The sequence below is a fragment of the Trachypithecus francoisi genome, unplaced genomic scaffold (genome assembly GCF_009764315.1).
Source record: "Trachypithecus francoisi isolate TF-2019V2 unplaced genomic scaffold, Tfra_2.0 Contig01440, whole genome shotgun sequence".
Lineage (NCBI taxonomy): Eukaryota > Metazoa > Chordata > Mammalia > Primates > Cercopithecidae > Trachypithecus > Trachypithecus francoisi.
The window spans coordinates 7593344-7621272 of NW_022681431.1; the positions used below are offsets into that span (position 1 = coordinate 7593344).

Genomic DNA, 27929 nt, shown 5'->3' on the forward strand with positions numbered 1-27929 from the left:
ATTGTAGTCTTCACAAATGTCAATGTCATGAAAGATAAAGGCTGAGAACTTTTCCAGATTAAAAGAGGCTAGAGAGGTGTGATGCACAAATGTCTTATGCAATCCTGGACTGGACCGTGAACTAGAGAAAAAAACACTTCCATGGAATACATTATCGGGATAATTGACACAATCAGAGTAGGCACTGCAAATCAGACTCAAGTGTTACATCCATGTTAAATTTCCTGAATTTGATAGCTCTATTGTGACTACATAAGCAAATCATCCTTTTCTTAGGGAAAATGCTCTAAAGTATCCAGGGGTAAGGGAATGATACAATCAATCTACTGTCAACTGGCTCAAAAAATTAGTAATAATAATAATAATGTGTATTTGTTAGAAAGAGAGAGAATGGGCCGGGTGCAGTGGCTCATGCCTATCATCTCAGCCCTTTGGGAGGCCGAGGTGGGTGGATCACTTGAGGTCAGGAATTCAAGACCAACCTAGCCAACATGGTGAAATCCCGCCTCTACTAAAAATACAAAAATTAGCTGGCTGTGGTGGCGCATGCTTGTAATCCCAGCTATTTGGGAGGCTGAGGCAGGAGAATCACTTGAACCCAGGAGGCGGAGGTTGCAGTGAGTCCAGATTGTGCCACTGTACTACAGTCTGGGTGACACAGCAAGACTCTGTCTCAGAAAAGTAGATATTTGTGGGTGCCTCACTGTCCTGGAATCTCAAGCTGGATTTACTTGCTGAGTAATTCACCATGGCTGCACAGCGAATCACCTGGATGAGTGTCCCTGTGCTTTGGCCAGGGCTGGAGGGGTGCTGGGCCCAAGCATATTCCAGGACTGGGAGCCTGTGTAGAGGGTATTTGCTGCTCCTTGCCCTGAGGAGTCCTGGATGAGTGGTGGTTATGACCTCCCTCCCCTGGACCCAGACACTCTACTCCTAAAGCCAGTTTGTAAAGAGCAGCAGCATCTCAGCAGACTGCGGGAGGCTCCTAGTCGAATTGGCACTCTAAAAGTATTGATTATGTCATAGTTTCAAATTCTTTCAGATGTTTCTCTGTTTGCCCTCGATTTCATTGTCTGTAGAGTGAGGCTAAAAATTGTACTTATTTCATGGAATGTTACACATTCCATGATGCAGCATAGATGGCGCACTAAGCAGAGCTCCTGGTGCATGAAAAGCCCTGAAGAATGATGAGATGTTAGTGTCACGACTTCTGGAATACCCTGACGAATTATGGAATGCAAAGTCAAGGCCTTTAGATCAAACTTTTTTACACTTGATGCACTTTCTTACTTTTTTTCCTTCGTGGTGGGATATGGATGTTCCAGAGCCATTTTTGGCTTAGAGTCAAACAAGTACCAACTCTGATACTTATTGACTGTGACAGAATGACAGTTAGGGATGTTCATAGAGGATCTCTCTTATTGGAGAAGAGGCTGTCTAGGTGGTCCCCACAGCCTTCATGTCTGAGATGATGTTACAGCTCCAGATACTCAGTCCCCAATGTCATTATCTCCTAGCTATAATTATGTGTGTGTGTGTGTGTGCATATATGGAAATCTCCAGATATACATGAATATATATGTATACACACTTCATATATGTGTGGAGTGTGTATACATATAAATATACTCCATATCTATATTCATATATATCTGAAGATCTCCATATATAATACATATAACATACATAATATATACACATATTATATATACATTATAAAAGCTTTGTGAAGAATCATAGAAGCCATACAGAATATATGTATTATATATAATATATAATATATACATATATCATGTATAATATATAAATATAAATTATATATAAAATATATAATATATACACATAATATATAATATATATAAAATATATAAATATATACTATATATAAAATATATACATATATTATATATATATATATATTCTGTATGGCTTCTTTGATTCTTCACAAGGCTTTTCAACCATCTTTGTCCAACATCAAGCCAAATACCTCACTATCCCCCACACTACCTGAAATTTAGCCCTATCCTGGAATCCAAACACAGTTCTCACTTTCTCTGACTCTATTCCTCTTTACTTTCCTTCTGATGACTTGACAGGCATGCCTGGGTTTCTGCATTCAGCCATCCCGTGTATCCATGAGCAATGGAGCTTTGTGTCTGCTTACCTCAGGAGAGACTTTGGAAGGCTGTAGGATGCAAAGCTGGAGTGCTAAGAAAGAAAGAAGGCGAGACAGTTCAGAGTGTCTACTGATTAGCTGGGGGTTCCAATAGCAGCTGTAGTGTTACCACCCTATTATGTACAAATTTAACTCCCTGAGTTTCTTCTCTCTTTTCTACAATGGGGCAGTGCTTGATTCATCAAAACATGTCCACACCACCCATTCTTAGTCAAGACTGACACCACAACATAACACATTTCCAACCTGACCTGGGCTGTGTCTCCTGCTGGAGGCTCTGATGGTGACTTACCTCCATCCAGTAGTGCCAGGAAAGCCAGGATGAGGAAAGGTGCAGACTTCCCAACAAACTCATACATTACACTTCCAAAGGGAGCTCCCACTGGAGAGGCAAAGCATACACAGATTCCAGAGGTGAGGTTGAGTCCTATCCAGTGACAATTGTCCACATTTGCCCCGTGAGCACTTGCAGAAGGGCTGCTAGGGGCCAAGCTCCACCTGAGGCTCTGGGAATTCAGATGGAGACATGATCCCTGTCCCCAACAAGCCCACTTTCTAGTGGAGGAAATGTATGTGTGTGGGGGTGTGTGTGGGTGTGTGTGTGTAGGGAGGGACCCAAATAAATAAAGCATGGTGAAAGTTTGACAGAAAATGTTACATACAATGAAAGCACAGTCGATGTCTCAGGAAGTCCAGGCAGCCACGAGGGCTTTGCCAAGTGCAGAGTATCTGGAGGGGAAGAAGCTTGTGTGAAGAACATAGAGGTGTCAGAAAAGAGTGTGTAGTTGGAGAAAGAAAGGAGAAAGTGGGTGTTAGCAGAGGATGAATATTTGAGAGGAGAAAAGTAAAGTCTTGCATATGCAGGAACCTTGTATACACAGATGAGTCATAGGCCTTGCAGCCTATGGAGAAACATCAGGGGAGGAACACCACCTACTCTGGGCTCGGGAAGGTTCTTCAGGCGGCATCGTGGTGGAAGGAGGGAGTACACAAGAGGGGGGCTGCACTGTACTCCAGCCCGGCGACAGAGCGAGACTCCGTCTCAAAAAAAAAAAAAAAAAAAGAGGGGGGCTGCTGCCAAATTCTAACCCAGAGGTGACAAGGAGCCAGGAGTGGCTGTTGAGGATCTAACAAGCTTGTTCATTTGGGAGTTCACTTGGGACATGATAAAGGACTTCAAGATGCACAGGTTTTAGAATCGGGCATTTGGTTTGATGGATACTAACAAATAACAGGGATTCTGTTTCCTCTGCTTCCCATGGGGCTAGAGGGTGAGGCGTAGGCCGAGGAAGAAATTTCTTTTCGATGCACTTGTGAGCTCCTAGAAGGCAGGAACGATGCCTGGGGCTTCCCACCCTACAGTACTGGCACTGTACTTGGCATGTAATAAGTGAAAGTATGTAAGTTGTCAGTAAAGTAGTATGAGGGATGAGCCTCAAAGAAAGGGTAATTTTATCATTTGGAGCTTGGGTTTCCAAGCCCAGAAAATTGGAGTCTGTATCCTGGCTCCAGCGTTTCCTGGCTGTGTGATCTTGGATGGCTATTTCGCCATTCTTATTTTCATCTCTATAATGGGGAAAATCAATCCTCCTTTTATTCCTGGAGGTGAGGAATAGAAGAGATTATGCCTGTAACGGATTTAGCAGAGCACCTGGCAACAGCCATGCTCTGGTGGTGTCTGCATGGGTACCTAGGCGAGGCAGGGGCCTCTAATGCGGGGAGGCTCACTTCCTCCAACAGGCTGGGCTTCCAGATCTTTCCCTGACCCTTATGTGTTTCCCAGCTTCTTAAGGAGAAGGGAATTTTACATTTTCTCAGTGATATTTCTGAAGGAGTTGAAATAGGATGAGCCCAACGAGGGAAGGAAAATACTCGTCTTCCACACCTCCAGAACACCTGCTTCCTGGAGTCCCACCCTCAGGAACCCAGAGCTCCAGCTGGTACCACTTACCCAGCAGCCCCAGGGCCAGGCCCCCCAGAGCAATTCCCATGGCTCGTCCTCTCTCATGGTCATCGGTGTAGACACTGGCCAGCATCCCAAGACCTGTGCAGAGAGTGACAGATGCAACTGGCCCCCAGGGGCTTCTGTCCACCTCTCAGAGCCCTTGGTCCCACCCTGTTATCTCTTCAGTGACAATCTTAGCTAGAGTTTCGGTTTGAGGGGTTTTACAAAACTTAACCCATAGTATTTTCCAAGTACTGCCCTCCCTAGTCCCCCAGGCCCCTACATTGTCCACTCCTGTTCAGAATATTGTTGAAAGCGCAAGGCCTCTGGGAAGGATAACACAGAAAATCCATTGTCTGATTATACCATGTTTCATAGCATTTTCTTGTTTCTGAGCACGTTTCCCTAAACGAGGGATTACAGAGCAGGTCAGGGAAAGGAACACCTAGGCACACAGAGATCATTCTATTTAACAGGGATGCCCAGGGAAGAGCAGGAAAGCACTGGGGACCTGGAAGAGAGTGTGGGCTAGTGCTGTACGGCAGCTGGACTCTCAGGCCTTCATAGTCATGGGTGAAATGACATAAAATACCAACTTCACAGGATTGCATTAGATAGTGTATTCACCAGTACTGTGAAAACTATGCTGATATTACCCATAGTATTAACATGATTATTCCTATAAAGTACTAAGAGGGGTGGACCATTGAGTGGCACTAAATAAAAGCCTGCCCTTCTTCATGGTTTTACTGGAGGCTTGTTCTGACCTGAGCTAGCTGCATCTGAATATTAGCAGAGGAAGTTACGTCAGGCTCAGGGATCTATGGACCCTGTCAGAAATTCTATAATACCTTTTTTTTTTTTTTTTTGAGTAAGGGTCTAGCTCTGTCACCCAGGCTGAAGTGCAGAGGCACAATCATGGTTCACTGCAGCCTTGACCACCCAGGTTCAAGCCATCCTCCCACTTTAGCCTCCCAAGTCAGTGGGACCACAGGTGCACACCACCATGCCTGGCTAACTTATTCTCTCTTTTTTAATAGAGGTAGGGCTCTCACTATGTTGCCCAGGTTGCACAGGTTGGTCTCAAACTCCTAGAATTAAGCTATCCTCCTGCCTTGGCCTCCCAAAGTGCAGGGGTTACAGGTGTGAACCACTGTGCCCAGCCCAATTCCCTTATTTCTGAATCACAATTTCTACCTATCCAGATGATATTTTCCTTAATTTCTCCATATAAATATAGGATCTGAGGTAGTAAGAGATGTGTGTGTGTGTGTGCGCATGCGTGCATGTGTGTGTGCATGATGAAGTTGCCAGTGTTACCTGCAACAGATGAAAATGAAGATCCAATGCCTTGAAGGGTTCGGGCCACAAAGAGTAGAGTATAGGTCCCAGAGAAAGCAAACACTGGGCAAAGAGAATAGTAAGATAACTGCATTAGCAAATTGCCTTTGCTTCCCTAGCTGCCAGAGAATATGCCCATGATACTGCGGATATGAGTCATGATGCATATGTTTTTAATAAAGCATGATGACTGTTCCCTGTTTTTTGAGTTGTCTTTTCAATCTCCTACTCCTCCATCAGAACCACTTTTTAAATGCAAGAAAACTGAGAAACCACAGAAGTATAAACCAAGTCACCACACAGCAGATGGAAGGCTGAGTCTCTACATCTCTTGCCAAGAACCCAACATTCTGTCCACTGAAATGAGGGATGTCCATGAAGCTCAGTGTCCTGGGCTGGAAACTGGTTCTTAGACCATACTGCTGGATCCTCCACGTGCAACACCCAGATCCGGTCTTTACCATTGCTGGGTCTTACAGGGTCATCTGGAGTACAGTGACAGTAAGGAGGTGCTTCGAGGATTATAGGAATTGGGTAGAAAATAATATATTGTGATACAATCAGATCCTTCTTTATATCTTATATTGAATGATGTTTTAACCAGACAAAATCAGCATTTATTAAATTATACTGAATACGCAGCTCTCCTAGACTCCATAGCAAATGCAAAATTAAAATAACGTCTAGTTATTGCCCTTGAAGAGGGTCAGTCTGTTGAGGGTGAACATCCATGAAACTGAGAACCAACAGGAATATGTTACCAACACGAAATCAGAGGGTGCTGCTGGTCAGGGTAGTTAAGTCCAGACATGTCTCACCTCCAATTCCAGAATAATGTCTCCTAGAGTAAGAATAATCTCCTCAAAGTGTCTGAATCAGAAGAGTTGTAATCCCTTTGCCCGTTCATTACAGATGTCTTTGGTTGTGTTTTTAATCTTCTCCCATGACTTCCCGACAGACATGATCACGCTGAACTTCTCCTTGCTTCCCAAAGATGCACATTCTTGGTCTCTCCTTTCCTGGCCACCAGCATCTTTTCTCGGGCTTTGTTATCTCCAATCTTTTCTGTGTACCCTTCCAATGTCCTTTGAGAACAGAGTGGCCCACTCATCTTGGTCTGCCCGGAACTTCCTTGTTTTTAAAACTGAAACTCAAAATACCGCCACAAAAACAGAAAGTCTGACATCCTGGGAAGCCCCTCGCTATAGTGTGGATATGGGTTGTTTGTCCTCACCAATTCTCATGTTGAACTTTGATCCCCAGTGTTGGAGATGGGGCCCAGCGGGAAGATGTTTGAGTTACGGGGGCGGATCCCTCATGAATAGTTTAATGTCCTTCATTAGGTGGTGAGTGAGTTCTCACTCTACAGTTCTCTCAAGAGCTGGTGGTTTAAAAAAGGCAGGCACCTCCCTCTCTTCTCTTTTGCTTCCTCTCTCATCTCTGCACGGCCAGCTCCCCTTCACCTTCCACCATGAGTGAAAGCCTCCCGAAGCCCACACCAGAAGCAGGTGCTGCTGCCATGCTTCTTTTCTTTTCTTTTTTTTTTTTTTTGAGACGGAGTCTTGCTCTGTCGCTCAGGCTGGAGCGCAGTGGCCAGATCTCAGCTCACTGCAAGCTCTGCCTCCCGGGTTCACACCATTCTCCTGCCTCAGCCTCCTGAGTAGCTGGGACTATAGGAACCCGCCACCTCGCCCCGCTAGTTTTTTTGTATTTTTTTTACAGACGGGGTTTCACCGTGTTAGCCAGGATGGTCTCGATCTCCTGACCTCGTGATCCGCCCGTCTTGGCCTCCCAAAGTGCTGAGATTACAGGCTTGAGCCACTGCCCCCGGGGCCAGCGTCATGCTTCTTGTAGAGCCTGCAGAACCATGAGCCCACAGACCTCTTTCTAATATAAATGACCCAGCCTCAGGTATTCCTTTATAGCAATGCTAAATGGACTAAGACACCCCTCAATTCCAGGCAAACCAAGAGAGTAGGTCATTCTATTTAGGAAGAGCAAAGCAGTTTTTTTTTTCACATTGGACCCTTTACATGGGCCACCAGTTCACTCTTGATTACATTAGGCATGGCTCCTAGTTGGTGGATGGAGAGGTTAAGGGTAGTAATGGGCATCAACATTCTCTTTTAAGTATTTTTTTGAAACATTGGACAATACTACAAGGATACCCTAAACATCAAAACTATTTTCTTTTGGTTAGAATTAGGCCAACTCCATATAGTCACACAACTATCCTATGGAAATAATAATTATTTAACATATATAGTTTACTTTAAAAGTAAAACTTTAAAAACATGAGTTCTTGGCAGAGAATCAGGCAAGGGTAGCCTGCTAAAACGTCTCAGATCCACTAGCACATCACGTTGTCTTACTTCTCAGTGTGTGTCTCATGTCTCCCCAGGCAACCATCATACACTTCTGATACCTGGAATCATGTCTTTTCATTCTTTATGTGACTATGGCCTTCTGGGCATTATACAGGCACTGCATAAAATTGTATGGAATAAATCTTAAGTCTCATTTGATGAAATAGGGCATCTTATTTTTAAATTTGCTGCCTAGCATAGGCTGAGCTTCTAGAAGTTCCATGAACAGTGCTAACTTGAATTTCTGCATTTTCTTCAAGTCCGCTAAAATTTCACAAACAAGATGCAGTTCTCAGAGAGAACCTCACACCTCAAGTTCTTGCACTTTGCAGCCTTCCAGCCCAGAATGCAACAAATTCTTGTTAAATATTGGGTTGATAGGAATCAAGTCCTGTGCTGGGAAAGAAGAGAAGTTGAGGAAGAGGAAGAGAGAAAGTAGATAAGAAACAGAAAGGTAATAAGAAAAACTTGAGGGAGAAGGAGGTATGTTGTTGGAGAGTAGAGGATCAGCAGGGCCATTGGGAACCAAGGCTGGATCCACAGGCTGCCTTAACCTGCAAACGCTAACCCCTTTTCATTCCTTCTTCCTTTACTTCTCAGCATCAATTTCCAGACTTGCTTTTCTCATGTACTGTGTTTATTCCATCTCCATTTTATTAGAAACATTTAGCTGATCCTGGATAGACTATTTGTCTTTCTCTTTCTTATTTCTTTAGAAAATTTACTTTTCTAAGCTTAACCTTTAAAGTCCTTAACTGAAAAGGAGTAGGCTTTTTGGAATTTTCCAGATGTTATTGTCCAATTTCCATTTTTTTTGTTAGTTGTCCTTTACCATGGCATATCGAAATAATATCATTGCTTCTTGTAGATGGAAAGTTTGTATTAAACTTGCTCAAGGGATTACTGACACATACATAACACACACACACACACACACACACACCCCATAGCATACATATTCAAACAGCTTTCATTATGTCCAGTGGAAGGGAATAAAATATCTGCTCTTGTATAGCAGAAGAGACCAATTCCAACTAGACTGAATTGTCACTACTGCTATAGTCCACATACCAAAAAGAGCAGAGCATTTAAATCAATATCCCAGTCTGCTTAGTCAGATGCCTAATTACTTTCTAGGCTACCCTGCTATCTACACCACACTCACTTGATTAAATCAAAGGTAATCAGTGAAGGGAAGAAAAGAGGAAGCAGATTACTTACTAACTGTGGAGAGAAACATGATAATAAAGCCAGCAAACATGGGGATATGATATCCAATCCTAAAAGGGAATTGAAAAAAAAAGATGCAATTCCAACAGGCACTCATATACTTGGACTACATTTTTAAATGTAAGTGGGAGCAGAAATGCAACTATTTGGGTGTATGGTAAAACATGCCTCTGAATGTAGCGTGGAGATGAAATAGTGGATGAGTACGAGCAAATAAACAAACATGCAAATATGACCATATGTTAGGGCCAAAATTCTCATTTCCAGAAAGGATAGCCTAGGTAGAGTGTATAGGTAGAGTGTATATCTCTTAAAAATATCAGAATAATCCTAAATACAACTCCTGGGAAGCCCATGCTCTAGATTACAACAGGACTGTCCCATTCATACCCTTTTTCCATTCAAGCCATGCTCCAGGTCACTGATACAACGTCACAGCACACTGCTGTTCATGGTTCTCTTCTCGGTACTCAAGACTCAATATATCACTAAGAAAATCTGATCCCATGACATTTCGTCAGTAACATGTTATGCTTTGCATAACGAGCTTTCCAAATCGCTGACTCCCCTGGTGAACCAGACAAGTGAGTATTTCTTCTTTTTCCCTTCCAACCCCCTTTCTATACTTTTCTAGTCCTCTACTCCTGTGTACCCTGCAGGGCCCTACACCCAGCGAGATACCTGTTGGTGAGAGGACCCACGAAAGGGTTGACCAGAAGTTGCATCACAGCCTTTGACGCAAACAGAACCCCAACCCGGGTATTCTCTTCCTCCAAGAATTCTGTGCCTTGCAAGCAGTTGTTTTTAGGTGCTGAGACGGCTTCAGTGGCTGGAGGTGGGATGGTGCTGGCGGTGTCATTCATCCATGCTATGCCACTGGGCACGCTTTCTTCAACAGCCATGGTGTTGTTGTCGAAGAATGAGAAGATGGTGGAAAAGGCAGGAGAGGCGAGGGCATGTGGGGAACTTCCGGCATGGCCGAGGTGCAGAGAAGAGTTGACTTCTTTGAACTCCATGTCATACAGGAAGGTGGGCACAATTGGTACTGAAAGTCAGAGGACAGGTTATGGGGGCTAAGGACAGATGTCATCTTACCACTGAAAGCCAAGGGGCTAAGGACAGATGTCAATTCTACTGAAAGTCAAGGAAGACAGGTGATGGGAACTAAGGGCAAATGTCATCTTGCCACTGCAGGGTTCAGGGACACTATGACGAGGTTCAGCCTTATGCCTAAGGCTGGTGTCTGGAGTGGCATGTTTTAAAATCTACTAAAAGACTGTCCCTACTCAAGTTATCCTGTTAGCTAAAGTAGCTAAATTCTGACCTTATATAATTAGTTCTCATTCTTCATGGTTTCCACATTGGCTAACTCTCCTACTCACTTAGATTGACACGGAACCCTCCAAACCAACACGCACTGAGCTACCACAACATTTCACAGACATGTCCAGCTCTCACACAGACCTGGCCAGAGGAGGGCATAGGAGGAGGCAGGGCAGGCTGGTCAGAGGAGCCTCAGCTCTGGAACCCCTGGACAGGGCTTGAATCCCAACTCTGGCACCTGTTAGTGGAGAGGCCTTGGGCAAGTCACTTAACACTTTTGAACTTGTTTTTCTCTTTTACAAAGAAAATAGGATTTACCATGATGTTTGAGATTTAAGATTATAATTTTGTGTGTGTGTGTGTGTGTGTGTGTGTGTGTGTGTGTTTCTCCTGGGAGCAATGATTCAGTATTCACTAATTCAGTGTTTGCAGTGACTTTACAGAATGTAACTGTAACTACAGAACTATGAATAATGAGAAGTGATTGTATTGGATTAACAACTTGTCTCAGAAAGAGCCTTATTTAAAAACATATATCTTACCCAAGACGAGAAACCTTTTAGTACCCATTTATACACGGGTATAACTTAATGTAATGATCAGGAGAGTATCAACTAAAAAAAGCAGGATTCCGAAGGAAAGAACCACATGGAAGGTAAGGTCTTGATAAGAAATTGGATATCCAAATAAAATGCTGTCTTTATAGAGCAGAGGCCAGAAAGGCACCGCTGTGAGAAGATACTCACTGGCCCAGAGTTACTAGGAGTCATTAGCACCTTGAGAAGACAGTTTGGGGAGGAAGAAAAGCACAGCCAGCTCTGGTTCCAGGCCATCCTCTTCCCCAGTCAGACCCTCTCTGGACCTCCTTCTTTTTGAACCTCCTGAGTCTTTTAGCTATGTTTGACAAGTTTCAGACTCCATTTTCTGTAGGTTTTTTTTTTCCCCATACCCAACAACCGCTGTGTGTTTTTGACCATAAAAAGGAAAATTCTCAGATGGATTCGCTGTTGAACTCAAGCAGGGTGTATGCTGCCTGCTGGGGCCCAAAGCAAACTAACCCTCAGCACAAAGACCCCCAAACGTACCCACCACAGTAAGCAGCATGTTGTCCAGGAGCAGAGCGACGAATACCACCACCAGTACCAGCTGCCGGGACGCTCTCCCCTCCTTCAGCAACCGCTGGGGAGCGACCAGAACAGTCCGGAGCATGGCGAGGGCCGAGCTGGGGCAGTCTTCCCCTGCAGGCTCTTAGGGAAGGTCCTGTGACAGCTACAGGTCTCCTGCAGTCTTTACAGAAGAGGGGAGGGAGGCTGCCCGGATGAATGAAACTCACTATTAAAACGAAAAGTGCAAAGGGTTGCAAGTAGTATGATATTTGGAAACATCTCCATGTCTGTGTCACTGTTCACTTCTTACACAACTCAATAACTCCACCTGGTTCCCAGAATGCCTTCCAAGTAAGCATTGCTTACTAGCTATTTATGTCTGGATTTATATCTAGCCATTAAATTCAAGGGAAATTAATGCCTAGATATAAATCCAGAAAAAAATAGATGCTCTACAGATCACTTAACCCTGTGTTTTTCAAACATCCGACATTTATTTGCCTATCACATTGATGGTTTATGTCATATCTGAGGACTACCTGTACTATCATTTACTTCATCTTTTCCTCTAAATCCACTCTTTTAAAATACTGAGATACTGCCAGGTATGGTGGCATGTGCCTGAAGTTGCTGTTACTTGGGAGGCTGAGGTGGGAGGATATCTTGAGCCCAGGAGTTTGAGTCCAGCCTGGACAGCATAGCAAGACCCCTATCTCTCAAAAAAATTTTAAAACCAACATATATATTGATATCATGTTTCAAAAAGTAATTTTATGTGGCAAGCAAAAAAAAAAAAGTATGGTCTATGTTTTAGGTGTTACCCCAAAATACTTCACGTGGCACAGTGTCACTTGGGCTGCCCCCTGAGAAACACTGGTGTAGACCAACCTTCATCTCATAGACAAGAAACCTGATCCTCTGGAGGTTAGGAGACTTGTTTGGGGTTGCACAATTAGTGTCAAACTGGGATGAAACCCCAGGCTTTTCAATTTGCAGGCTTATCCTCTACCATTTTCCCTTGCTCTGTGGTTCTAGAAGCACTCTCATGCTTTTGTCTGAGCACAAACCCCTGCTCAGAAAGATGCCTTCATCTGTGAAAGTAAAATGCTGACTTTCCTGATTAGCTTTCTATTTAGGATTTCATATCATTAGTCAGCATTAAGTCACAGTACCTTGTCAAACTTCAAGTAAAAAGAATTTCTGGGAAGAATTTCGTTTTCTTTGATGTGGCTTCTGTTGTGGTATCAACAATACCAGTCATTTAAATTTTAAAATAGATTACCATCATGAAATCTATTGGGCCCTAAAAATTGTATACTCTTTGACTTAGTAACTCTAAGGAAGTCATCCTAAAAAAAAAGATCAGAGAGATCAGAGATGTAGCCAAAGACTTATACTCAAAATGACCCATTGCAAAATGATTTTTATTACTGAAGAAAAGTCAAACATGTTAATGGTGGATTATTAAGCAGCTCTTAAAAATTATATTTTCAAATAATTTTAGTGATGTAGAAAATACTATTACTATAATGTTAAGTAAAAAAGGGAAATTCAACTGTAGTTTCAGCTTGATCTCTAATGTCTAAAAATAAACATATGGGCACGTTTTTGAGAGAGTGGAAGGATACTCAAACGCCAGTTATTTATAATCAACGACTTCAGTCATCTTTTGGTATTTCTAAATATTCAATAATGAGCTACTTTCTTAATTAAGGAAGTAAATAATTTTAAATGATTATCACTGGAGTTCAATAGTCAGCCTCAGACATTGGGAGTATCCCAAGCACTGAGCTACTCTGTTCTAAGCCCAGGGCTGGAAGAACCTTCTCACTACTACAGATTAATGTGACGAAGGTCCTAAGTGAACCAAACTCTCAGTTAAGTTTTAACCAGTAAATGCATGCAATTACTTAAGATCCTTCATTTCTCTGTGTAAATGAGGTATTTCTGAATACAAATGGACTTAGGATATGTATGGATAAGAATAAAAGATAAGCCAGAGAAAACTAAAAGACATAGCGAATGAAGGAAGTACTACAAAGAGAGAGAAACACACACACCAAAATCCCAAAACAAAAACGAACAAAACCAGGAATTTGCCAACAAATCAAGAGTAAACTTTACTTAACAGTCAAAATCCTCTGCGAGAGACATGAATCACAAGGAAAGATTAAATTTGTCTGGAGAGAGAAAAATCTTACCTTGGAGCCCATCTTGGTGTGAGGCGCTCAGTGAGGTATTGGCAGCTGTTAGCGAGACAGCAGGGACACTGTTCTCTGAACGTGGATGTGCTGATGGATTTATTGCCTCCTGTTATCTGAGGATGCTGTGTATGTGTGCGTGTGTGTGCCCTTTGTCCACAAAGATTTAATTGCAACCTCCAACAGGGTTCATTCAAACCCTCAGCTCCCTGCGTTAAAGGCGGGAAGGCAGGGCTGGAGAGGATAAAGAGAGGGGAGATATTATCCTAAGCAAAGAGGCACTGGACTGCACTGCTTTGCATCTGTACTTGTCTATCATCGAACTCTTTAACTCTTGCCTGAGTCTGAATACAAATTGGAAGCCAAGATGAAACCAGCGTGCAGTTTGCATTCCTTGCTATTTAGTCAAAGAGGCTCCATGTACTAGAGTTAGCTTCCTGAAAAGAAACAATGCGTGTTGTTCTCAAGCCATAGAACCCCAACATCTACTGCCTCGGTAAAGACTTAGATTGTGCGCTGTGTCTTCACATCGCATTACTGGCTCAGTGCCTGATACATGGTAGCATCCAATAAATATTCCTTGCATGAACGACTGGACGGCTAATTACAGGAGAAAGTGCCGCTCATTGTGGGATCTTGAGAGGTTCTATTGATTTCTATTATTCTGACATTAAACCATGGGTGGCTCAAAGAACATAAACAATTTATGAAGAAGCAAATACAATTTATGAGCAAGAGCAGCGCAGAGGTTTCCTATTGTGGAACGGGTGGGCCCCTCCTAATTGTGGGAATTAACTAGGGAACTTTCGATTTGACGCTAAAAAAAGGACAGCGCTTTTTTAATTTTTTTTTTTTTTTTTTTTGAGACAGAGTCTCGCTCTGTCACCCAGGCTGGAGTGCAGTGGCACGATCTTGGCTCACTGCAACCTCCACCACCTGGGTTCAAGCAATCCTCTAATCTCAGCCTCCTGAGTAGCTGGGATTACAGGTGCGTGCCAACATGCTCAGCAAATTTTTGTATTTTTAGTAGAGACAGGATTTCACCATGTTGGCCAGGGTGGTCTCGAACTCCTGATCTCAAGTGATCCTCCTGCCTTGGCCTCTCAAAGTGCTAGGATTACAGACGTGAGCCACAGCACCCGGCCTAGATGGAAAGAGTTTTAAAATGTAAACCTAGAGAGAGAAATAGGAAGCAGAAACAAAGACATCAGCAGAGTGTATTCATTCCTATAGTTTGCTGCTATCACAAATTACTACAAACTGGTGGCTTTAAAACAGCATGTATTTAGTATATTGCAGTTCTGGAGGTCAGAAGTCCAAAATACGTCATACTGGGTTAAAATGAAGGTGTCGGCAGGGCTGTATTCCTTCTGGAGATTCTGCGGGAGGGTTGTTTCCTTGCCTTTTCCAGCTTCCAGAGGCCTCCTGCATTTCTTGGCTCCTGGCCACGTTTATCTTCAAAGCTAGTAGCAATGCATGTTCAACTCTCCCTCTGACTCTGAGCCTTCCTCCCTCTTTCATTCTAAGGACTCACGGGATGACCCTGGGCCCAGCCAGATAGATATTCCAAGATCACCTCCCCATCTCAAGATCCTTAATCATGTCTGCAAAGTCCCTTTTACCATGTAAGGCAACATACTCACAACTTCCAGGATTAGGAGATGGTCATCTCTGGGGTGCCACTGTCCCACTCTCTACAGGGAGCATGGCATACAGTCCCCCCTTACATGCAGGACCTGTGGCCTGAGCCTCTAGGGAATGAGGGGATTAGGGCCAAAAGATGGAGGAGCTGTATAATAATTAATATAATAATAAAGCTGTATTAATAATAATAAATATATTTGCAAGACTCTGGGCATAAGGCAGCATCCTTTATGGAGTCCAGGTGACAATTCTGCCACCATGCCCTCCACCCCTTTAAGTACAGTGATACAACTCTGAGGGTTGACAGCCTCCAGCATAGTACAGCTGTGTCCAATAGAGGGCGCTAGAGGCAGAGGGCTTGGGTAGAGCAGCCTCACAGGGATGTTCCGAGACGCCACCTAAGTGGGGATGCCTCCCAAAAATTGGGAAATCAAGGTTTTGGCAAACTGAGGGCCTGGGAAAGCAGGTAAAGACTAAGAATCATCATATGTTGGGCAATAATAAGAATAAGAGCAACAATAACAGTAGCTATCATCTATGGATTACCTACATTTGGCCATGTTTCTAATACATACTCATACATTATATGGATAATACGTATTAGTTCAAATAGATATATTTTTTCAGTTTATTGTAACCATGCTAGCATTCACAGGCTGGCCAAGTCTGGGGTCTCCTCACAAACGCCCATCACTATTAATAATCAAAGTGTTGTCTATTAAAAATGAATGAGCACTCATCTTCCTCCCTTTAATCATATAATGTAAAAAATAAATAAATAAGCTGTGAGTACGGTGGAATGGAAATTCACATGCACTATTAGCAGCTAGGCAAATACCGTTCTTTTAGAAAGCAGCGTGGTTTTCTATCCTTTGTCTTTGAAGTTATAAAATGTATGTTGCTTTTGATCCAGTAATTTCACCTCTTAGGAATCTATCTAAAAAGGCATGCTAAAATATGGAGGAAGAGAGGGAAATCATAGGTACAAAATTTTTATCATAGGATTTAGAGAAAAACTAGAAACATCTCATATGTCCAACTGTAGAAATTATTTAAGTGCATGAGCTTGAAGGACTGTCATGTTGCCCTTAAAACAGATCTTAAAAGGGTTATAATGAAGACTATATCAAGTTGGAAAAAATTATATATATATACATAATTTATATTTATAGATTACATATATAACATGTAATTTATATTCTATAATATGTTATACATAATATATGTCATTTATATTATATGTATATACACACAGATATTACGACAGAAAGTAAAAAAGTAGAATATAAAACTTTATGTAAATTGGAGCTGGGTTTGGTGGCTCATGCCTGTAATCCCACCACTTTGTGAGGCTGAGGCAGGTAGATTACTTGAGGTAAGGAGTTCAAGACTAGCCTGGCCAACATGACAAAACCTTGTCTCTACTAAAAATACAAAAGTTAGCCAGGCGTGGTGGCGCACACCTGTAGTCCCAACTACTTGAGGGGCTGAGGCACAAGAATCACTTAAACCCGGGAGGCAGAGGTTGCGGTAAACTAAGATCGTGCCACTGCACTCCAGCTTGGGCAATAGAGTGAGACTCTGTTTAAAAAAAAACAAAAAAAAAAAACTTTGTGTAAATTCACAGTAGCATTATGCACAATAGCTAAAAGATGAAAGCAACCCACATGTCCCTCAATGGATGAATAAAGGAAATTCTGATCCTTGCTGTAACATAGATGAATCTTGAGGACATTATGCTAAGTGAAATAAGTCAGTCACCACAGGACAAATACTATGTAATTTCATTTATATGAGGTAAGTATTATAGTCAATTTCAAAGAAATAGAAAATACGATGGTGGTTTCCGGGGTCAGAGGGAAGAGGGAAATGGGAAGTGATTGTTTAATGGGTATACAGTTTCAGTTTTGCAAGATGAAAACTTCTGGAGATTGGTCAGTTGCACAATAATGCGGGTGTACTCAACACTACTGAACCATTCACTTAAAAATGGTTAAAACGGCAAATTTTATGTCATGTATATTTTGCCACAATTAAAGACGTAAAAACAATACTTTATGTACATTGTGATTATAGAAGTGGTTAGGCCCAATGGCAAAATTATGGAAGATTTTAAATTTATTATTTAAATAATAGTGAACAAAACTTAAAAATGAAGCACTGCCAGTAAAAAGTAACAGCTCAGTCTATACTGGTGGACTCTGAGCCCTTGCAAATAAATAATAATTTCTAGCCAGAGCATCCTGTTGAGAACTCTCTGAGACTGAAATTGAAGTTCGAGGCTCTTTGATAGCTGCTCTGTTATCTTCCTAAAGTGGTTGGCATACAACATCCTCAGACAGACGGCTTTTTCTCCGGGCCAAATAATATCTATAACCCAATTACATGTACCCTGCGCTGTGGTTGACATGGCCTGCCAGAGGAGCCGGTCCTGTGACTCAGACCTGGAGGGCTCTTTTGTTTCTCATTGCTTCCTGTTTCCTGTGCTGTTCAAATATTTAACAATCAGTTCCAACTTCTTCCATTCAGCACATGTCATTGTCCCAGCCTCGGATTGGAGGCTGACTTTGGTTCAGGAGACAGGCTTCTGAAAACAAAGCCTAAGAGGAATCAGGGCAGATACTTTACGGCCATGATATGCAGGGCACTGTGGACCCTGCAGGAGTGGATATGTGTCCATAAAGACCAGGAATTGCTGTGTCTGTAAAGCAAGGGAAGTGCTGGTTTCAGATCCAAGGGAAAAGGAGGTTCTAAAAAAGTAAAATCAACAACAACTGGAACCCCATTGAACAGTTCTATTGTAGGGACAGTGGTAGCAAACTCAGCAATAAATAAGTGATAGGGAAATTCAGTTAGGAAGATGCAGGACCTACCCCCAACCCACCACCAAAACTGGCATCCCTTCACAACATCAAAAATATTTGGAAAATAAAACAATAAAAAATAACAATACAGACTGGGTGTGGTGGCTGACATCTGTAATCCTAGTGCTTCGGGAAGCCAAAGCAGCAGGACTGCTTCAGCTCAGGAGGTCGAGGGTGCAGTGAGCCACGATTGCGCCATGGCACTCCTGGGTGACAGAGCGAGACCCGTGTCTCAAAACAACAACAACAACAAAATCCAATCAACCAACCAACAAAACAAAACAAAAAAAACAAAAACCAATACAACCATAAAAAATAACACAAGTAAAAAACCAGTAAAGTACAATAACTACTTCCATAGCATTTACCTTGTGTCAGGTATTAACAGTAACCCAGAGTTGATTTAAAGTATACAGGAGGATGTGCATAGGTTATGTGCAAATACCACACCATTTTATATCAGAGACTTGAGCTTTCATGGATTTTGGTTTCTGCAGGCGGTCCTGGAACCAATCCCCCATGGATACTGAAAGATGATTATATACCATTTCAAAAACCCTCTCTAACTATCCAGTGTCAGCCTGGCCACTTTCCCTGATTGTCAGGGTGGATTAACTCTGCCTAGTTTGACTCAAACCTGCTTTGCATGGAAAATGCAGCCACAGTTACATCGACTGGCCAGAACTTCTCCCTCCTTCCCTTTGTTTCATCTTAGAACTATGCAGGAGATGGTTAAGAAGCAGACTGGCCAGATCCAGAATCAGAGATATCAAGTTCTATGACATGTGGGAGACGTTGCCCTGGATTACGGTTATCTGTCTCTGGAGCCTAAACTTTAAGGACAGGAGTTTTTATCCTACCCATCTCGGTATTCCACCCAGCACCAGGCATCTGGCCCAATAGAGATGACCAATAACTATTAATGGTTTTTGTTGGTAATGATGAGGTGGGGTCATTCTTGCCTCTCTGAGTGTCGCATAAGACTGGCAAGGTATTGGAAGCTTTGAAGTAGACATGCACCTCCCAGAGCCCCCCGCGCTTCAGAATGGGAATAAGCACATTCCAGCTTTTACTTGGAATTCAGCTCTCAGACCCACCCATCCTTGATTGTGTGAGCAGGATTCCACAGGCAGAGCTGATGGGTTTAAAACCCACCATAGATTCTTGAGATCTTAGCCTTGGCAATGGCTCCTTGTTACGTTTAATTTATATGAAAGATATAGAAAAATCTACCATCCCCAAAATCATTGTGGGTGACCAGGGAGTCTGTGGAAATATCCATAATTTCAATGGAGCAGGAAGGGCCAGTGTTAATGTCTCTTAGAGAGAAACGTCATGTTTTCTACAAATATCTTTTTAGAAATACTAGGACACAGAAAAGAAGCATCTGAATGATCAGTTTCAGTCCTGGGTCTGCCATTCACTTAGCTGTGAGACTTTGGACAAACCGCCTGATTGCTCGGTACTTCCATTTGCTGACTTAGAGCATTCTTGTGAAGATTCAAAAAAATAAATGAACAGTAAACACTTAGAAGAGTGCCTGGCACACAGTGGGCACATAATGTTTATCCTATGCACTCTCTTATCAGAAAAACAGTAAACTACTAACTCTGCTCTCACTGAACTCCCATTTGTGTTGAGGGAATTTCTAAACACTAAGTTCCCTAAAATAAATTCCTCTTCTAAGTGCAGCATTCACCGTGAAATGCTTCAGAACTCTTATCTCATGCTGACCATGAGAATGCATAAACCTTGCTCAAGACTTACTTCCACCCAATACTGTTCCTCAAATCCAAATCCTTCCCAAGTTATGTCTAACTGAAAAAACCCATCTCCCCTCCCCAGCCCCCCGTGGAGAACCACCTGACCTAAGCCAATCCTCTTTGACCTTTCTTTTACCAGGTAGACAACCCAGCATGCTCTTCCATACTGTTTTGGATGAACAATCATGTGTGTTCATCTTCTCTCTACAATTCAGCCTTTAGCTGCTTTGAAATAATGTATTATATAGTAATGTCGCCTTTGCTTTAAAGATGCAACCCAAGCCCAGAGGCACAGAGCTAGTTAGGCGCAAACCTGAGGCTGCTCCTCCAACTCTTAGTCCAATGTACTCACCACTGAGAGCAGAAACATGTCCTGTGGTCCTTCTGCAGTTCTGCAGTTTTTAGCATCACATTGAGTTCATGAGCAGTGCTCATTCGGTATGTACTTGTTGATAGAAAATGTCATTCAACTGCTTTGACTTCTCTAATGAACACATCATAAATAAGCCAGGAATTAAGGCCCTTTCTGGCAATGGTCAGATTCAGACTTTGAGACAGTGTTGCCACATTGCCATGACAACAGGTGGAAATGATCCAAATTAGAATACGTCCCTAGAATTTTTCCAGATACTGTCCGATGTTATCAGTCCAGTTGGTCCCCAGGTCATCTTTGACACAGAAAAGAGGCTTCAGGCAGATGCCAGGTCAGAGACTGGGCCTTAGATTTTTTTATTTCAGAGGATCAGACACCTGCAACCGTCTTAGAAATAATTTGATCTTCCAAAGTTCCCTTAGATGGGGTTAGAATAGACCCTCTATAATTACTCTGCATCAGAAAGGATCTCCCAGACTTACCCAGATTTGTACACAAGCAACAGGGCCAGAACTAGGTGACTTCAGAGGCCAGGGAGTGAAAAAGGAATGGTCTATGGTGTAGAAAGCTTAGATGGCTGGTGTCTCACTTCCAGAACTTAGGAAAATCACTTTACTTCCCTAAGATTCAGTTTCCTCATCTGTAGATTAGGGAGTTAAGTCTAGTTGAGTGCTAAGATATTCTAGGTTTTATAATCATTCTGGTCTTAGAGGTAAAACAATGAGTTCTCATCTAATGTTGACTCTGTCATCTGTTACTAACCCCTTTGACTTGATTTTTATCAGGCCTCTGTAATATAGAACTTTTTTTCTTCTTTTGAGACAGAATCTCACTCTGTCGCCCAGGCTGGAGTGGAGTGGTGCAGTCTGGGCTCACTGCAAGCTCCGCCTCCCGGGTTCACGCCATTCTCCTGCCTCAGTCTCCCAAGGAGCTGGGACTACAGGCACCCGCCACCATGCCCGGCTAATTTTTTGTAGAGTCGGGTTTCCACCGCGTTAGCCAGGATGGTCTCGATATCCTGACCTCGTGATCTGCCCGCCTCAGCCTCCCAAAGTGCTGGGATTACAGGCGTGAGCCACCGTGCCCGGCCTGTAATATAGAACTTTTAACTTACGGGATTGCATGCTTATTTTACCACCAGCCATAAAACCTGCTCCCTGTTAAAGCGAAAATTACACCATTTTAAACAGAAGCACCTTATTATTTCTCGTTGTACTTTTGATTCAAAAGCATAATGAATGTTCATGCCAAAATGTGGCAAATTAAAAAGGAAAGCAAAACATCTCATAATTCAGAGTAGTCACTGTTAATATCAGTATCTACTCCTTTACAATATGTTCCAAGTGTCTGTGTACGCAAATAGATAATACAAATCATATTGTGTATGCCACTTCATATAGAATGCTCTACTCAGTACCGCATTACGAAAATTTTCCCACACTTAAACTTTTTTTGTCCATCTTAATGTCTGAATACTTTTTCCATCAAATCAAAGCATCTGATTCCTTTTTGTTGGAACACTTGTGATGTGAAAATGCTGTCATGATCTGGCAACAAAAGAGGGTCTTTGACAAAGGACATTTGGAGTTTCAAGGACAAGTATCCCCATTTCAGACAGCCAGACAACAGGAAAGCAGCACTCGGTAAGAGACCTTCCATCCATCAGTTACTTCTTGGTTTTTATGTTTAAACATTTGCATCACTCTCTTAAGTAGCCATCGTTCTGATCATAGGGGGCCCTCTGCTCTCTCCTCTCTATTCTGCTGCACATCTGTGACCCCAGTGACAAGGAAAGTAATATGAGATATGGAAGAGAACCAGAGATCTCAGTTTTAGGAGGTCAATGTATAGTTTCCAGCCTATATACCTCACTCTGCATCTGATGGTCAGAATTTGAAAATAACCAACACGGCCAGGCGCGAAGGCTCACGTCTGTATTCTCAGCACTTTGGGAGGCCGAGGTGGGTGGATCACCTAAGATCAGCATGTGCAGACCAACCTGGACAACAGGGAGAAACCCTGTCTCTACTAAAAACACAAAAACTAGCTGCGTATGGGTGTGGGCACCTGCCATCCCAGCTATTCAGGAGCCTGAGGCATGCGAATCGCTTGAACCTGGTAGTCAGAGGTTGCAGTGAGCCAAGATCATGCTACTGCACTCCAGCCTGGGCAACAGAGCACGACTCTGACTCAAAAAAAAAGCCAACAACAAAGTATATAAAAAACGAATTAGCTTCCTCTATCATATTATGCTGAAAATTTTGTATTGATGATTTTATGTTGTCATATGCCTTGTTACATAGAAACACCTGGGTCTATTTATTTAATCTGTTGTGGTTTGTCTTCATAATATTTTCCTTGATTAGAATTTTCCAGCAAATAAAGAGAGATACACATTATATGGGAAAATTTCAGTCACTGGCATGAGATTTCCTTACCCCCTCTTCTCTATTTTTCTTCCCCAATAATCATTTGTGATAAGAGAATAAGAGTTTGCATTTCTGTCTAAGGTGTTGACTTCTGGAAGCTTCTTTTTAAATTCTTGAGAAGCAGGCATGACATGAAATCTTCCCAACTCACAGATGGAGATTCAAAGACAGAAGGAATTGAGGATTGGCCCAAGGTTGCACTGTGCGTAAGCAGACAGTCAGCAATGAAACTGGGCTGGTGATTCTGAGTCTCATGTTTTGACCACATTCCCTACTCCTGGGGAATTCCTGGGATTTTTGCGTTCCTTGGGAGTAAAACAAGGATATGATTTCAGCAAATAACAGGAGGACAATAGCCAGTATACAATATCAGTAGGGTGACTCCTCCTTGGGGCGAGGGGGGAACCCTGTGTACGGAAGAGTAAGATCGGAGGACAACTGTTCATTTTCCAGAAAAGAGCAACACACTTTCATTTATCTAATAGATATTTACTAAGCACTATGTGCAAGTTACCTTGCTAGGTACTTGAGATAGAAGACAAGAAAATAGGATATGGTCTCTGCTTAATACAAACTGGTCAACTAGTCCAGGAGACATGTCATTTCGCTTTTAGAAAACAGCCTGACATGGCCAGGCGCAGTGGCTCACACCTATAATCCCAGCACTTTGGGAGGCCGAGGTGGGCGGATCACGAGGTCAGGAGTTCAAGACCAGCCTGGCCAACATGGTGAAACCCCATTTCTACTAAAAATACAAAAATTAGCCGGGCAGTGGCAGGCATCTGTAATTCCAGCTACTCCGGAGGGTGAGGCAGGAGAATCGCTTGAATCCAGGAGGGAGAGGTGGCAGTGAGCCAAGATCATGCCATTGTACTCCAGCCTGAGCAACAAAAGCAAGACTCTGTTTCAAAAAGAAAAAAGAAAAGAAAAAAAAAAAGAGCCTGACACATATTACTTAACACGTACTCTATTAATCAATAAATCAAAGCAAGTAATAATAATGTAAGCTAAAACATATCCAGCCCTGCTGTTTGCCAAATACTTTGCATTCTTTATCTCTTTTAAATACAACAATTTTATGAAGATAATATGATTCTCATTTTATAAACTAGAAAAACGAGACCTAGAGAGAATAAATTTTGTTCAAAGTCATAGAACTAATCAACTCAGGACTTAAACTAAGTTTGTCTGACTTCAGAGTCCATACCTCAAGCCCCTGAGAAAAGAAAATCTTCAGGTGAATTAAATTTAAAGGCGCTTAATTGAGCAATGAATGATTTGAGGAATCAGGCAGCCCCCAGAATCACAGCAGATTCAGAGAGACTCCAGGGATGCCTCATAGCCAGAACAAATTTATAGATTAAAAAGGGAAGTGATGCCGGGCGCAGGGGCTCACGCCTGTAATCCCAGCGCTTTGGGAGGCCGAGGCGGGCGGATCACGAGGTCAGGAGATCGAGACCATCCTGGCTAACACAGTGAAACCCCGTCTCCGCTAAAAATACAAGAAATTATCTGGGCGTGGTGGCGGGCGCCTGTAGTCCCAGCTACTCGTGGGGCTGAGGCAGGAGAATGACGTGAACCCGGGAGGCGGAGCTTGCAGTGAGCCGAGATCGCGCCACTGCACTCCAGCCTGGGCGACAGAGCGAGACTCCGTCTCAAAAAACAAAAATAGGAAGTGACCTACAGAAATCAGAAGTGAGGTACAGATAGAGCTGGATTGGTTACAGCTGGGTGTTAGCCTTATTTGAACACATTTTGAACACTCAGCAGTGTATAAGCAGCTGAAGTACCAACTGCTGCGATTGACCAAGACTCAGCTACTGTTACAGGCGCAAACTCCTAAGTCAAGTTTTCAATTTTGTCTACCTATTAAGTTAGGTTGCAGTTCATCCACAAGGACTCAAATACGGAACTACAGAGTCCTTCTCAGGCCATATTTAGTTTGTTTTAGCACCTCTTGCCCTTAATATTGTGCAGGCCCACCCACCTCCAGGTGTGAGTATATGTGACTTTTGGATATTTAATACACATTTTAGAAGAGAAAAATATTTTTCTTTCCAAATTGCAGCATCAATTATTGACATCGCTGCAGAATTTTCTGCTTTTTACCAATGTACGAACGTGTTTTACACTATTGCAACTGGTCTATATCTGTGCTCAGGTTTCACTCAATATTATTTTGTATAAATAGTTCCATATACTTAAATCCCATCAGCTATATATCATATTCATGTCAGTATCTATTAAATATACACTACTGGTGCAGTTTACTATTACTGGATATTTAGGTTACTATTTCATTTTCACTGTGATGAATAGCATTGGTATAACAAGATATAAACGTTTATTCCTTTGGTTAATAATCCCATCATTGAGATTACAGAATCAAATTATTGGATCAAACTGTGTGAACAAGTTTATGATCCCTAACCTATACTAGGTTTATTTCCAGAAGGCCTGGCCAATTTCTAAAGCTATCAGAAATGAGCTGGTGCAACACTTAGCCCTGAATCCTGCCAACACTTAAAAAAAATCATTTGGTCAGTTTTATTAATTTAACAGATATAGTAGAACCTCGTGATTATTTTAGTTTGGATTTCTTCATTACTAGAGAAACTAGAAATTTTCTATATTTTCCTAAATGTATTTTTTTGTGCATATAACACTTTATTTATCCTTCATCTTTCTTACATATTAAGGGGATAATTTAAGTAAAAAAAAAAAAAACAAGGAAAAGTGTTTATATAGTGTTGCTGTAAATAATTCTAAGAAACTCTCAATTTCAGTTGACTAACAATTTTGGGTTACTTACACTTTGCACAGGTACCATCATAAGATCCAAATAAATTACACAATGTTTAAAAATGTAGTTGTCTGAGAAGTTAGAGATGGTGTCAAGTAATACCAACTATCTGACACAACTATTTGGTAATTTGATTAAACACTTGTGATTCCATAAATGGCAATACCACTCTCCCAATTCGTCAGTGATGCTTACTTGATTTTCTTTAAGAGTTTCAGGCTCCTTTGACAATCTGATAGAAGTCTGTGGGTTATTTCCACGGAAAATGTCCATATGCACACATTTTGCACAAGGTTTCACAGACTTCCAAGGGTCCCAAGTTAATAACCTGTTTTATAGCAATCTTGGACTTATTGCTATCATTTTTTTTTTCATTTGAAATGTTTCTTGCAGCTGCACTGTGCTCCACATCCCCCTTGCCAATCCTCCATTCCATATCTAAGGTTACAGAGCGGAAAAGTGAAGGAGAAAGATATATAAATGGTCACTCTTTAATGATATCACTATTGTGATGAGTTCTGTGACAGAGCTGAGGCCAGCGTGCTATGTAGGAAAGCCATCATCTGGTTTGAGTCCGTGTTGCTCTCCCAGACAATCACAATAACTTCCTAACTGGTCTCTCAATTTTTCTCTTGTCTTCTGCACTAGTTCATATTTTGCCCGGTAGAACAACATGTCTCTTTAAAGCCTGATCAGATAATATTCCTCCTTCATAAAATTCTACAATCACTCTAAGAATATAATTCAAACTCCTATCCGCATAGCCTCCAGAACTCTACGTGACTTGGCACTGCCCTCTCTCCTGCTGGTTTCTGCTTAGCTGTGTCCATTCTAGCCCCACTTTCCTTCTTCTGCCTCAGGACCTTTGCACTTGCAAAATCCTCTGCCTGCACCACGTGTCTCCTGGAGCATCTCATGATCTGCTGCTTTCTCTCTCCACTCAGATCTCAGATGACTGAGAAGTGCATTCCCTGATCACATCATCTAAAATCTTATCTTCATCTTGATCACTCTTTTCTCCTTATCCTGTTTTATTATTTTTCATCATACCAGGCACTTTATTTACATGTTTGTTTTCTGACTTTTCTCCCTCCAATAGGTGGCATGAGGACAGAGACTTTGTTTATTTACAAATATATCTCCAGGACTTAGAGCAGCATCCCATATACATGTATATTTTCTCAACAGATGTTTGTTAAATAAATGTTGGGGTTACCACTCTACTTATACACATTAGACCACAACTAATTTCTATTACCAGAGGAAAAAGTTTAAAAAAGTTTTTTAAAGTAAAAGCCATGAACGACTCCTAAAATAATAAGATAAAAATTGTAATAACTAACAGTCTGATATTCATTTATGAAATTTACCTACCAGTGTGAAAAATTGACATGAGAAGACTAGATTTGTAATATTTACTTAAAAAAAGTTGCCATGCATTGTATTTGAAAAAATTAGTACAAACACGTGTTAAAGGAGTGAAAATACATAGAAAGATTATTAAATTAAAAATAAAATTTCTCCTGCTGTTTACATATTAATCTACTTTACATGGCATTTTGCAATTGCTTTTTTATTTTAAACCTGATAATGTGTCTTGGGCTTTAAAAAAAAAAATCTCAACATTTGAGGCTCCACTGAATTCTTTTCAAAAGTTTGAGAAATACCTTTGACTTAATAGGCTATAACTTATGAATGGGCATTTAGATTGTTTCTAGGTTTATGCTATTACATAAATGTTTCGTTGAATATCTGTGTGTATGTATACATAAATGTATATGTCTGTAGATCATATATAATAATATATACCATATAGTGTATGATGTAATGTATTATATATGATGGAAAATATTTGTCACATATACTGAATGGATAGATAGATATAGATATATCTACAAAGAGAGAGAAAGATAAGTTCCTAGTACCAAAATGTTTGAATGAGATAGCACCAAATTGTTCTTCTAAATATACCAATTGTGCTCTTATCAGTACAGTATTACAATTCCTGTTTAATTTTACTCGTGCCAACTTTGGACATTAAACTTAAAAATTATAATCTGCTGGGTGCAGTGGCTAACGCCTGTGATCTCAACATTTTGAGAGGTCGAGACGGCTGGATCATTTGATGTCAGGAGTTCGCGACCAGCCTGGCCAACATGGTAGAACCCCGTCTCTACTAAAAACAAAAATTAGCAGGGCGTGGTGGCGGGCACCTGTAATCTTAGCTACTTGGGAGACTGAAGCAGGAGAATCGCTTGAACCTGGGAGGCGGAAGTTGCAATAAACCGAGATTACGCCACTGTACTCCATCCTGGGCGACAGAATGAGACTCCCTCTCAAAATCATCATCATCATCATCATCATC

The 27929-nt window shown here is 41.8% G+C and overlaps 1 protein-coding gene across 2 annotated transcripts in view; it reads right to left on the minus strand.

Annotated features, from left to right (window-relative positions):
• Positions 1-11710, minus strand: part of SLC18A1 (solute carrier family 18 member A1) — a 33330-nt gene extending 21620 nt beyond the window's left edge. For both annotated transcript variants that reach the window (XM_033227112.1, XM_033227121.1), the window contains exons 1-7: positions 11467-11710; positions 9740-10103; positions 9050-9108; positions 5442-5525; positions 4128-4220; positions 2469-2558; positions 2165-2208 (exon numbers count right to left, since the gene is read on the minus strand). In XM_033227112.1, the coding sequence (XP_033083003.1) occupies positions 2165-2208; positions 2469-2558; positions 4128-4220; positions 5442-5525; positions 9050-9108; positions 9740-10103; positions 11467-11590 (858 nt within the window). In that variant the 5' untranslated portion in view covers positions 11591-11710. The remainder of the gene's footprint in view (positions 1-2164; positions 2209-2468; positions 2559-4127; positions 4221-5441; positions 5526-9049; positions 9109-9739; positions 10104-11466) is intronic.
• Between the last annotated feature and the right edge of the window lie 16219 nt (positions 11711-27929).